This window comes from Tympanuchus pallidicinctus, unplaced genomic scaffold (assembly GCF_026119805.1).
Source record: "Tympanuchus pallidicinctus isolate F22 unplaced genomic scaffold, pur_lepc_1.0 scaffold6, whole genome shotgun sequence".
Taxonomy (NCBI): Eukaryota; Metazoa; Chordata; class Aves; order Galliformes; family Phasianidae; genus Tympanuchus; species Tympanuchus pallidicinctus.
The window spans coordinates 14,810,108-14,824,388 of record NW_026294780.1 but is presented as its reverse complement, the minus strand read 5'-3'; the positions used below and the strand labels follow the sequence as shown (position 1 = coordinate 14,824,388).

General features: G+C 34.6%; 1 protein-coding gene across 2 annotated transcripts in view; it reads right to left on the bottom strand.

Moving 5' to 3' along the window:
- The window catches only part of MYO16 (myosin XVI), a 345,270-nt gene that overhangs the window by 130,272 nt on the left and 200,717 nt on the right, over positions 1–14,281 (bottom strand). For both annotated transcript variants that reach the window (XM_052705804.1, XM_052705803.1), the window contains exon 16: positions 11,292–11,439. In XM_052705804.1, the coding sequence (XP_052561764.1) occupies positions 11,292–11,439 (148 nt within the window). The remainder of the gene's footprint in view (positions 1–11,291; positions 11,440–14,281) is intronic.

The window sequence follows — 14,281 nt, the reverse complement described above, 5'->3', positions numbered from 1 at the left end:
ACTTCGGCTACACATAGGCTGTCAAAACTCAAATTGAGTAATTACACTGCAACTACTAAAAGATCTATATGCAGTTTCAGCAGGAATCAAAAGAAAATGCAAATGGCACCAACTCAACACAAACAGATTTAACTGTAGCGTAGAGATGATTTTGAGCTATGACTGATGAAAGAATCAAGGGAAGAAAACCAAGCAACACAGGGTTGGCATTGCTTAACCTTCTCAAGAGAGAGTGAGAAAGAATAACAGTGAGGTTATTCCAGCATAGTTCAAAGTTCATAGTATCAAAGATACAGCCAGTTCAAACCATGGTGTGAGGCATCACTGTTCTTGTATCTAACATTAAGTTGGGATGAGACACATTCAATGGTTGAGGTTGCTGTATGCTACGAACAATTTATTAAATGACCTATTTCTGACTGGAAATTCATCAACAGTAACTGTATCAGAATGATTTTAGGAGAAAAGAATATAAATTGCAGAATTGTATTATTGTTGTAGATATACGAAATGTAATAGCCAAGTGGTTTGAGGAGCTGGATCCGCTCAATTTCCCCCCACATAGGGGATGATTAGCATGCTAGTTAAGTGCAGAGACATATTTTGTGCTTAAACTAAAAGCCAAATGAGTTCCTCTACAATTTTTATAAGTGGGTAATCACATCTGTCTTTTAAAGTAGGGTTTCTACAGCAATTTCACCTTTTGGAGGTACAACCATTTTTACTCTGTTGTGAAATACTGGCGGGCTACCTTAACAGTCAGCATGTAACTTCTTCAACAGGACACCAAATTTAGCCTCAAGATACATTTATAACTTGCACAGCTCTCTGGAGGACTTTCTTTTCTAACAAAAGGTTGAACATGGCCCAGTAAAGTATAAGGTATTCATCAACAGAACTCAAAAAAAAACTGGAGAGTTGTTCATATAATACTTAAACTCATATTTTTCTTCCTCCACTTCAAGAAATTTATTCAAAATAGTGTCTTATAGCACATCTAATTTCTGTTAAAATTAAGACAGATGTATGTTCTGTTTTCACTATACTGTATAGATCTTGGTAGTCTTAATTACTGATTTTATTTTTTTCTCTTGGATTGAACAGATTCCATTTTTACTGCCTCCCACTCACTATTTTCCACGCCACAGACATACAATTTTGATGTTATTTTTTGCATGAGTTTCTATATCATGCTTACTCCCATGGAGACAAGAAAGACAAACCCTCTCTTAATCAAAGGAATAGCAATTGCTATCACGCCAGTTATTATGCCAAGTCAAATGCAGAAATGCAAGTTTGTAGGCTGTAACTAAACCTGAAGAAGTAAACTGGCTACAGCTATAAAAAGACAAAAGTCAAAGTGGTTTTATATGATCCAATCTTATATTTTCTTTTCCAAACATCTTATAGAACCATGAGAATGTAGAAGATCAAAAAATATTAAATATCTGTGTTCTTTTATATAGAAACTCAGAGAGGATTGCCTTGGTTTTACTGTACTACTCTACAAGTACAATTTATTCCTGAAAACATCTCATTTGGTTATTTACATCTTGTTAGCTCTACAACCTAGGCTTGTTAGAAGTATGAGTTAGAGAAAAAAACATTGTTGAAAAGAATGGTATCATAATGAATGATTTCTTTATCTCTGAAAGTCTGTCAGTGGAGTGCAGCACACCCTCAGCCACCACTCAATCAATATGTATGAAGATTAATACAATGAAGAGGGGTTTGTTAACATCAGATGAAGGAATATCCCCAGAGGAATATGAGTTTCAGATTTACGCTCCTGAACAAAGCAGAATTTCTATAGCATTTATTCTGAAAGCCAGACAAGTAACAAGCCCACTTGGGACCTAAGACAAAGACACTGAGCTAAGTGTAAGATTTATTTTATTATCTTTGTTTTGTTAAATAAAAATTATTCTCGGATTTCATGTAAATTAATAATTACCAACCATCATTGGAAATCTATTTTCTTAAAGGATTGTTTGGGAATAAAGCAGCAATGCTATAATATACAGCTAATGACAGAACTGGAATAAATAAATTAAACATCAAAATCCAAGGCTAAGGTACCTCTGCTTTCAAGTTGAAAAATACTATTTTGGACATTTTGACATGTAATTAGAGTGTAAGCATTCCTATGTATATGCAACTAACCCCAAATTCAGGATGAACCAGCCAAAACAACTACATAGCCAGATACTCAAAACAAATATTGTCAAACAAAGTTAATAATGTAGACGTAAACTTTATGCATGAGGTGTAGGAATCTGTAAACAGGGCAGAAATGGGCACTTAATTTGCAAAATAAAGTAGATGACACACATAAATATTCCAGTTTTGTTTTGAAAACCTGAGCTGTGATCCCAACTATATCTAATGTAGTTGCAATGATACCTCCTAGAAATGTATTATGTAGGATGTAAAGATCCATAAATATCTCAGATAAAGGATTTAAGTTAGATGAAATTGAGTCAGTTTTCAGAAAGATAAAGTATTAAACTTAACACCAAGTACCACACACTGCAATTAGCTTCTTGCTTAATATCAAAGCATACAGAAATAATTTTAGAGAGTAAGCTTCTTTCTACACATTGCAGGTATCATATCTGCCCTGATAAAAAACACAGAGAAATTTGTTCTGTAAACTAATACGCTACTTAGGATTCCATTTAATTTCCGTTAAAATCTAAAGAGACTACTGGTTTTAAAACTTATATAAACATAAGTGAATTAGGTAAATAAGTAAAACTACATGAAGTAGACCACCAAGTAACAAAACAAAGTTAATGTTCAATGCAAAAATCCCCTAAACTTAGTTATACTTTGTTGAATTTTTTGATCTCTGGTATTACTGAAAAATTCATTAGATTTCATTAGATTCAGATAAAATTCAACAGTAGAATGAATAGCAATAACACTTCACAACATGAAGATATATCTTAAGACAACGTACAATAGGTTTTCTGATGTCCATCTTCAACAAAACCAAGTGAGTCAGTCCTGATTATTGCTATGCTGCGTATTAGATCACCACAGATGTCAGCCATTACTGGCATTGCCTCTCAACACTTCCTTCTTTGAAGTGAAAAGGACAACACTGGTGCTTGAAAATCATGCTCTAAGTAATTAACAAAGCCTGAATTTCAAAGAAGGAACAGGACAAGGAAGAGAGAGAGGGGGGAAATGTCTATTTTGGTTGAATTCCTGTTCACTTCCGGGAAAGAAAAAGTAATAAAACAAATTCAATAATCTCATGAACATGGTTTACTCAAAAAATATGCACTTATAAGGAAGACAAAGGAAAATTGAGTAGAGGGGTACTGGGGTAAGTAATACTAGTAGTTTAAATACTGGGGAAGTGAAGACCGAATATATAAGAGGGCAGGGGAAAGTTAAGTGAAATACGAAGGAACATTTTGCTAGAATATGTTGCACATTCAATTGAGAAGGTTCAATCTTAAAAAAAGAAAAAATCATTGAAAAAAATGTACATTAATAAATAGAAAGCAAAGAGGAAAAGAACAAATGGCATGCAACAAAGTAAGCAAAGCAAAGCAGGATGGGGAAGATTTAGACAACTCTTTTGATGTTGAAACAATTCCATGTTACATAGATGTAAAACTCACAGAAGCAAGTTTAAACCTGTTTCTTTCTGCATTAGCTTTCTAGTAAGCAGATGGTGCAGTTTAGCTGTCAGATCTCACTGGAATGTAAGTAAATGGAATTGCCTCACTTCAGTCGGAACCTACAGATCTTGTCTTTAAAATAGTACCACTGGCTGTGTATCAGATTTTCACAGTACTATTGTATGACAACTGTTAAGAAACAAGCATTAACAGTCAAAGCCTTTCACTAGACAGCTGAAATATAAGTAAATGGTATTATGAAGATGGAACTGAGTGAAGTGTATGATTTTAACATTTCTTATTAACACAAGTAGTTAAAAACAAACAAACAAAAACAGAACAAACACAAAAACATCTGCTTTCATTTTTACATTGTACTTTACCTATACCTGTCACTTTTTGTACTAGAATGAATTCCAGCAGAATTCCATAATCTTGCCACAGCTTAAGAAAACTTGACACTTCCATTTTCAAGAATGTCTGACCAATGTATCTTTTCAACATGAGACACCAAAAAGGCCCCAGCCTTCCAGGGAAATCAATTTTTGAAACATTAGAAGTTTACTTGAATTGTCCCATTTGGAAACATAAAAATAGAAAAAACAAAACAAAACAAACAAACAAACAAAAAACCATGGCAAATTTGTTTTTAGGTTGTTTCATCTGAGTACAACCGTGGCTTAGAATTAAGATGTAAGCAGTCCTTCATCCTGTGTAAGAAGGCAAAGGAGATAAAAATAACAGAATAAAACAAAAAACCTTTCGAAGAGTTCTCAGTGAAGCTGACTACACATATGAACTAAAAATGGCCAACAAAATCACTGTAAAAAAATTAGGTTTTCAGTTTTGTTTAGTTCTCTAGAATACAGAAATCTTAAAAGGTAGCTTATTTTGCTCAAGCTCCAAGGAAACTGTGAAATACTACAATTATCAGCTTAATGAAGGCAATACATGCTTGCAGGAAGTGGGAAATTCTCGCAAGGTATTAGAGAATGTATATTCCAGGCTGCATATTTTGGAAGTCAAAGACCTTGCAAAGAACACATCTTTTGGAAGAAGAACTCTCAGGACTTTCTGTGATGAAGAATTCTTCCCCTTAGTAACAGAAAGAAAAAAATACCCTTAGGCAATTTGGGGAGAAAGGCGCTTAAAAAGATTTTCTCCAATTTTTGCATTTTGAAGGGGAAAAAAAAAAAACAACCCTGCAAATTGTATTCTATTTATGATTTAATATTTAGTGATACTGAAAGTTATTTGAGATTCTGATGTTTTGGTAATTGGTGCATATTGAAATACTATTTGTATGGGCATTGTTGTTGTTTTTTCCAGAGAGAAAACACAAATTAGTTGACTTAGCTTGGATACGTGTTAACTTATAGGAAACAAAGTGCCAAGCATTGCATATATTACTAATAACGTGAAGAACAGAAAAAAAATCAAATGAAATAAGTGATTTTTTAGACTTTCCATATTTAGTCAAATTATTTATTTCTTATTCTTGACTGTCAGTAACATCCCTGTAAACTTGTACAGCTGCTACAACCCTCCATCTCTCATCAAAACTTCTACCGAAGTTATTTTTGTCACCAGCTGCTTAAAGGATGCATGTTCCCATATATGGCATTGCATCGATTTCACCCCTGAAGCATTTTATACTTGTCATCTGGGACCATAGAAAAACTTCAAGAACATCAGAATTTTGTATAGATTACCTTCATTGATGGAGTAATAAAAATTAACTTCCTCAATTTTTGCAAACTGGATTTAGAGCTGCACTTCCACACTGAGTCTTCTTCCATTATCTCATTAGTTAGAAAATTTGTCAAACATGCCTGAAAAATCTTTAAATGCCAATGGCCCTTTGCATGCTAATAAACATAGCTTGCACTATGTGTACCACTGCCCTGTCTTGTATGCGTTCAAATACTTGAAACACAGGCTTTTTGGAGAACGTGAGTGTACCTTCAAGATTAAAAAAAAATACTAATGATTGCAGAAAATGTTTTGTAAGATTTTTTTACACCAATCTGAGATTCAACTCTAAATCCTCCAACTGTTGAGCAATGTGATTATAAGCAGGAAAAAAAAAAAAAAAAAAAAAAAGGAAAGAATGAAATTGTATTGGACATGAATTACAATTGAGCTTGGATACGTAAATGATGGATAACTTCCCATCAGCATGCTCCAGACTTTGGGCAAGGAAAAAAATCCAGGACAAAAAGGTAATAATTCCAGGATTAAAAAACCTGAAAATTAACATTTAATTAGTATTCATTACAATAAAAAAAAAAGTATATTGGAGTATGATAATGGCAAGATGATTAATTTCAGATACTGCCTTTGAGAATTACCCATATACAGTCACTCATCCCTGACTTATCCTCTGCAAAACATCAGGTGCCCTTTCAAACTTCAAGGCCTTGGTTTGTGTTTTAGTGCAGAGGAGCCTGCCCTGGTTCCTCTCTATCCATTACAAGGAATTGCTTAAATCCTGGAAATACCACTGAACTCTCACAGTTTAAAGGAGGCAGAATAAAACTGTTCAAGAGTGAAAAAGGAACAATATTTAAAGAAAAGTAAAAAGTGATAGTCTGCTACTATTTGCATAGATTAATTATGAAGGAGATATGGGCAAGAAAAACCTCCCACCCATAGGCATGCAGCTGGCAGAGATAATAAGCCTAGACTTTCCTGTCACGGCTTTCCTTCCCTCCCATGCCTATACACCTACAACGGAAAAAGACAGCTGAGGAACCTGAGTGTGATCTTTACCTTCCATCTAAATTTAAATACAATTAATGCCACTTTTCTAATTGCCTGGAGCTTTATTCTGTCAATAAAGACGAACCTCAATAGTGAAGCTCATATATCTTCAACACTGGACTTTACTGGGGTAAGACTGAGAATTTTGGTACACAAAATTCTTCACAAATACTTCAGCACACGAAGTCTATCGGCTCTTTGGTAAGGTGACATAAGCTGGTGCTTCATATGGAAATTATTACTCAAGCAGGACTATGACTTGCGGGAAAATCTAATTAAACCCTTCCAGACTTAGCTATTTCATTCATGATATTTAGATCCAACCAAATCTGTAAGACAGGTCTAACACTTGTTTGGATTTCTCACTAGTCATCAGATACAGATATCAGCAACACTTAATTTACAAAGCAAACAGATCAAATTGATATTGCATAACCACATTTGCATAAAAATCTATGCTAGGCTTTGTGGGGGTACTGTAAGTTTAAATCAAAGTAAATATCTATGACGAAAAACGTGATCAGACTTGAGTAAAAGGAAAAAGAATGGCACATCAGAGGACTAGAATATGTCCAAAATATTTATTTTTACAGTTCTTCTGTGAATTTGCCTTGCATCATTACACTGCCACAGCTATATGTGTAGACAAACAACACAGATGTGGAAAACAGTTAAACAATGCTCAAGATCAGTATTTCTCACTGTTGTTTTTAAATTAGAAGACAATCAACTGTGGCATCTGAAGATAAAAAAAAGGGGAAAAAAAAAGAAGAAAGACAGGGAAATACACAATGTCATCCTGGTTTTGTATCAACAGCAGTAAGAAAATAAAGGCTACCTCCCAGGTTATGTTGAACTGGGGAAAATCGGGTTAGTGGCCACTCACTATCTTGAAATCTTGAACTCTTGTGTGTGAGGGAAAGGTAGACTGGGGATTTATGTGGATGATCCCAGAATAATTCCATTTTGCACACACTGTATATGCTCTTGTTAGAAGAGGGGTCTCACACACAGAAAAGTCAGTCTTGCACTTAGTGTCTCATTCACTGTCCCTTGCTGTTTAGACCAAGTCCTTGTGAAAACCAAACTTCACCATTTAAGTGGGGAATGATTTCCTCCGTGATCAAGCAAAGAGGTCCAGATCAGTCTCAATTCTAATGAGAAATTCAACCACTCCACTAAAATTGCTTGAAATTAATGTAAAGTTTTCTCACTGACAGTGAATTGGGACCTGCTCTGAAAACCAGTAAAAGCAAATCATTTCTGTGGCCTGATTTACAGCTACTGTGGCAAACAAGTTTCACTGCTTTTAAGGAGTAGGAGAAACACAGGCAGGCAGAGCACACAGTGCAGTGTATATTCTGCTGTGGGAGAAAGGAAAACTTTTTCACACCTGGAAACAGCACAGCCTGAGCTACAAACACAAAATGTATTCCCTGACCAGAGTCCAGTTGCTACATGAGTTTGTATATTTACATTTTCCCCAGGCTGAAGTTGTTCATTTTTACCCACACAGCTCATTTACAAATATAATTGAACCTATACATGCTGGGTGGCAGAGACCTGACATTACAAAGGAGGACTGAAAACTGGCCCTACATCCGTACCAACTTGCAGGGCTGAGAGTATGGTATCAGTTTGCCTATCAAAAGCCTCAACAGTACAGTTAATGAAGATAACTAGCAACCAAAAATGTTGACATCAGGTTGAACCATCTTTTCTGGAACAATTTTCTACAAGTAGCCTTAAGCTACTTCCAGTCTCTAATACACATATAGAAATGTGACAACATGACAATTTAATGACAGTATATTTGAGTACTTATAGCTATTACACAAAAATATTCTATTATTGTTATTTATACACTATAGCATTGGGGTATAAATGAAAATACAAAACAACTGATCCAAAACAATATAAGAAGATCTTTCAACTCTCTTCTGTAAGAATTTTCCCATATTATTTTCTTTTCTGTCTAATCACTATGAGTAGCACCCTTTCTTCACCAGACTTGAAGACCACTTACAAACTGACCTATCAGCATTGTCACTTCTCTGTTTCACTTTGATTGCAAGCATCACCACTAAGGTAGTACATACTCTACCTATGAGCCCAAACTTCATATGCCAGAAGAACAATGCTTATAGTAATAGGACAATATCAGCACTCAAAAAAAGGCAGACAAAAAACAAATCCAGAGTAAATCAAGAATATGATTTAAAATCCCTACCATCTCCTATATTACATGCAATCGGCAAAATAAAGTTCTGCAGTTCTTCTGAAACACATAAAGTTTATAGAAATTTTGGAAATTTTGGTCTAGGATCTGCTGATAAAATCAGCTTCTGAATATAATGAATTCAGAAGTGCAGCTGTTAAGAAAAAAGCCTTGACTTGCCCTTTGGAGACTGTATTTGAAATGGTTCCCTTGCTCAATTCTGAGCAGTGATCTTACCTTTCAGAAAATGTTTCTATCCTTATCCACCATGATCCACATGCAGACACAGCAGGAAACAGACCCCTCCATACACCGATTTGTACGGCTCACTGAGCTATATTTGGTTCAGTAGAACACGGCCCAGTCCTGTTCACCACATGCTGCCCTAATGGTCATTATATTTGCAAGCACATGACTTGAAGTTTCTGAGCTCAGCATCCCTCTCAGGAAAGCATCAAGCACCATGGAATTACAAGCTATTAAACACCTATTAAACTCCCCTTTTGGGTGAAACCCCAGCTTAAAATTCTCAGTGACTCCAAAGGGGAGGGATTTCCCCTTTATGTTATTTACATCAACTCTTAATTGAGGACTGTAAGTTGCTTTGCACGTGAACTACCTCTTACATTTTGTAGGATCATGTATAAACATAACCAGTATCAATTACATTAATTTGGTACTTTCCTGGAAATGAGAATGTAAAATCAATGCTGCATCTCATTTCCCTATTGCAATGGCTTAAGCAAGCCACAAAAAAAATCTTGTGATCATCATTTATTAAGATTGTCTAATTCACTCATTGATGTTACCAGAACGATATGATCTCATCAAAATCGGACTAAGTCAGAAATCACAAACCAGTAATAGAAGCCAAATTCTGCCTTCTTGATTCATGTATGAGTTTGTTACAGTAGAAATTTCCCCCTTGTTTAACTCCATTAATTGAGAAAAATCTTGCCCACTGAACTCTTATATCCAAGAATCTAAAGAAAGAAATTCTTGGCTTGAACTCTCAGTCACACAAGATAAAATCTACTCGATGAAGCCAAAGCAAAGCTTTATTGATAAAAAGCAGCTTTATGCAAATTTTAAGCTATAAATTACTTCTAAAGCTTTGGCACTTTAGTGTACAGACGTATATTTAGAAATGCTATTTTGTTCTTTTTTAGATGCTTATCAAATATCTCATCAGATAAAGCTTTGTTCATGTGAATCTAATTATTCATGTTTTAGCTAAACTCTTTCCTGTTAAATCTTCTTGCAAAACTACGTAATTTTTTTTTTTTTTAATTTTCTGAATAAGCTGAGTAATTCCAAAAAACTTTTGCTAAAAAAGCAATAAAGATCAGAAACCTTTTGGTCCTCAAAAGATTAAAACCATAAAGTTTAACACTCTCCTCCTCCTTTGAACTGGGATGTTTTTAATACAGCGACTTAGCCTCAGGTTACCTCGAAGTAAGTGCATTATACTATCCTGTATAAAATCAAATGTGTTAACAGATTAAAACATTACTTAACAATGGTAGCCTAAAGATTAATGTTTAACATATGATCAGAATCAAGTAACAGTTTTTCTGCAAAAATGAATGCTGTATCTTTCTCTTTACAAGCCCAAACCTTAGCAGTACTAGTTTAGAGATAGACAAGTTGAAAGAACAGCCAACAGGAAAAAGGCTCCGATATGAAAAAGTCAAAGCACTCTTTTAAAGTTATTTTAGCTTCTGCAGGTCTTCTTACAGTTACTCACAACACTCATGATAAAGACACACAATTGAAGAGAAGGTTATTAATACCAACAAGGCTTTTCTCATTTCAGTCACACTTCTTAGGAACAACCTAGGAAAGACTGAAAAAAGAAAGGCAAATGATCTATTTCAGGAATACGCTTTCATTCCAAACAAATCTGAATTAATAAATTTCAAGATATCCCCAGACATTCCTGAAAAATTCAACAAGTTCTTATAATATTAAACATTTGGTATATATTTAGCCTTAGAGATACTACATTTAGACGTCTTCTTACACCAATCTCTGTAATAAAGCAGGAAGTATAGTTTATGAATCCACAGACATGGCTCTGTTTACCCTGAAACACGTATCCACTTGTAAATCTACATACAGCTGAATACAGATTCAATCACCTCTGAATTTCACTACAAGCCAAGACAATCAACTCACATGGAGACACTAAGACCTAATTTTAGGTGTTGGATGTTGAACCCTATTCCTGGTTTCAAAGCAGTCAAAACTTCATTTCTTTCTTCATAACAACATGAAGTAAACTGAATTTGCATTTACTTATGGTGAAATCTCACCAAAATCAACACATTGCAGAAAAAAAGTCTTTTTTTATTGACATAGCCTTTCCTGAAGACAAAATATTTCATCAGAAAAAGAGAGGAGAAAAGTAACTCTAATCCACAAAAAATGGAACAATAAAACAAAGAACTGAGAAGTTTTCTTCTTCTTTGTTCTTTATGGCAATAATCCTAACAAACAAGACACGTGCTGCACAATGAAATCCTTGTGAACATGTACTCTATAATAAATAACTTTAGAGATTATTTAAGATTTAGAATACAAATGTTAACAACTGGAGGAAGGATCTACCTCAGCAGCTCAGAGGTGTTAAAATATGTAGAACATTAATACTAAATATAAAGCTGTTTTCCTACCTGTGTGTAGACAAATTACTGAGGTACAGCGTGTATTTTTCTTCAGCAGACAGACCATCCATCATCAAGTAAAAAACATGAAAATTACTCTGGTTGAGAGGTTGCATAATGACACGAGACTTCTCCAACATGTACGTATAAATTCTAGCTGATTAAGAAACAAACAAATAAATTCACTGTTATCTTGATTGCTCTATACTCAGATTTCTTAAACCATTCATCACTGCAACACTGAAAAATAGAAAATATTTTAATAAAGCAGTCTGAGGTATGTATGATATAAAAAATACTACCATTCGTAGTACCATAATTTTCTATATAGAATCATATATAGAATCCTAATTCTATTAAAATTAGCTATTAGTAATCTCACCCAAGTGTAGCAATCTGAGAATTCCAAACTCCTTCTTAGTGAACAAAGATGTAAGAAAGATTCAAGATGCTCTGGAAAAAATGGTCCATGGATCCATTTCTTTTTTCTCTCTTGGCAATCAAGAATGCTCATCTTAATAATATAGATTAGCCACCTAATTTCTAGATGGCTACAACAAGACAAATTGCATGGTTGTCAGCAAGCCCATTAACCAATACTTGGGGAAAGACGTGTATTCCAGAAGGGCTATGATGAGCTTGCCATTTGAAAAGGCACATGAATCAGCACATCTGCAAGGAAGGGGAAGGAGGAAGAACTCAGCTGTGATTTGACTATGGAAATGCTCCATGCTCACTAAGTTTTTGGAAGAGGCACCTCCAACAAGGTTGCAGCACACTATGCTGCTACTACATGCTTTTCAAACCCTGCAATGCAGCAGAGCTTTCACAAGGTGTTAGTGAGCACCTCTATCCTAGAAAAAGTCATTGTTAAGTTTAGAGGTTAAAACGCATTTCTCAGCAAAGAAGGAACTGTATTTTTGAAACCATGCAAACATAGAACATAAAAGTGTATTAAATCATATCTTCCAATGGTGTGGATGATAACCAAGTCTACAAGCAGTTGCTGCATGCCCAGTACTACAAACACTGGCATATACATCCAGTAGCTTTTTTTTTTTTTTTTTTTTCTTGAAGAAAAATGTGATTAAGTATGAAATAACACTCAGTATTCAGTGCAATCAAAAATGCTGCATTTTTAGGTGTATCCAGAATTGCAACTTCAAATGCCTGAGGAATTTTGAAGGCAGAGTTGGAGTTTAAAGATTTCTAAAGATGGGAAGTACTGAAATATCTTTTATTCTTCTTGTATTTCTTACAGAAGTAACCCTACCATCAACTAATTTTAAAAGAGGCTATTACTAATCCTCAATCACTTTTCCTTCTGTGCAAATGTCTTCACTAAGGCTTTCATAACTATCACTCAGATGTTTTCAGTATTCACTGGTTAATAATAGCAAGAAAAAATATATTGGAAGTAATCTGATTAATTAATACAGTTGACTTTAATGATGGGCAACACCACTTATTTAGATTGCACAGATTAATTCAGCACTTTCCAGCTACTTCAAGTCACCGACTTCAATAAGGCTAAATACAGTTCATCTCAGTTAGCATCTCCAGAAGTAGGAATAGCTGTTAAGAACTGTCAAATTTCTGATCAGCAAGAATCTAATGAAACTAATTTATGAAACTAAATTAACTCAGAAAAAAAATTGTCACAGCCTTCCTATAAAGAAAAATTGATACGCTATTTAATCTATGTGAAATAAAAGAGAAAAGTAATGGAGTTCTAGAGCAAAGTCTGTCGTTTTTGTGCCATGTCTGCTATACTTACAAGTGCAAGGAAACTTGTACTTCTAACAGATCAGACAATCTGCAGAGTAGCTGCAGTCAGCAGGCAGAGCCTGCTCTGAAAATGTAGCCAGTGAAATCTTCGAGGATGCATTCTTTGAAACTACATTGCTTTCTCAAAAACTTTGTTGCTAAACACAGCCACTGCTAAATAATAACATACAAAATTTCCTAGCTGAAACATTGTACAAAAATACATCGGAGAACTTGGCTGCAGTCTTTCTTACATCAAAAAAAGGAAAATCATGCTTTAAACTTTTTCTTTTTTTTTTTTTAATTGATCAAAAACGTTTGCAACAAACACAGGCCAAAATGCATTCTGCCTCTTTTTACAAATCAATTTACATCCTTCCATTTTAGGACAACTTAAAACAAAACAAAACCAAAAAAAAAAAAAAAAAAAAAAAAAGAAAAAACCAACAAACAAAACAAACAAAAAAAAAAAAAAACCCAAGCAAATAAAAACTTATATTTTCAAATAGTGAAGATGAGAAAACCAAGACTGGAAAATCTGGAGAATAAGTTCCTCAGACTTGATCTTCTTTTCCTAACCTTTTTTTCAGTTGTTTGAAGAAACAGAGAGAGGCCTTGCCACCCATCTCAGGACTTAAGCCAACTTATGTAAGGGATCATTTGCCCTTCTCTTTCCCAAATAAAAACATCAATTTTATTTCTGGAAATAGGTACATAATCCTTGTTTAACTACTGTGCAATGGGTGTGCAGTGCTGCTTATGATTACCATATTTTGGCAAAAGTCTTCAAGTTCTGTTATGTATGAGCTCATTTTAGAACAAAACCACTTGTCTATAGATTATTCTAAATTTGTTCTGATGTATCACTTTCTACTAGTTCCCACTGCCTTATCATACTCAGTCTCAATGAACAGTGACTTAATCTGGGTTATATTCTCTCCACTTGTTTGGGTGAAAGCAATGGAAGGTACCTTACCATAAAGCTACTTATCATAGGAGAAGTCCCATTTCAGCATAACACTGCAGGGTTTCTAATCACAAACCAGAGTCACAAGGAGACACAAACCTCTATGGATGTCTCTTATGGTTTTCAGTAGAACCACACTCAAGAGCTCCACTCTTTCTTTCAGAACCTCATGGCACTGTTTCTAATAAAGACCAAAACAAGCCTGCAAGTGAAAATCATGGCCAAAATTTCTGTTCTGCAGGTGTAGTGGACTTTCTTCTACAAG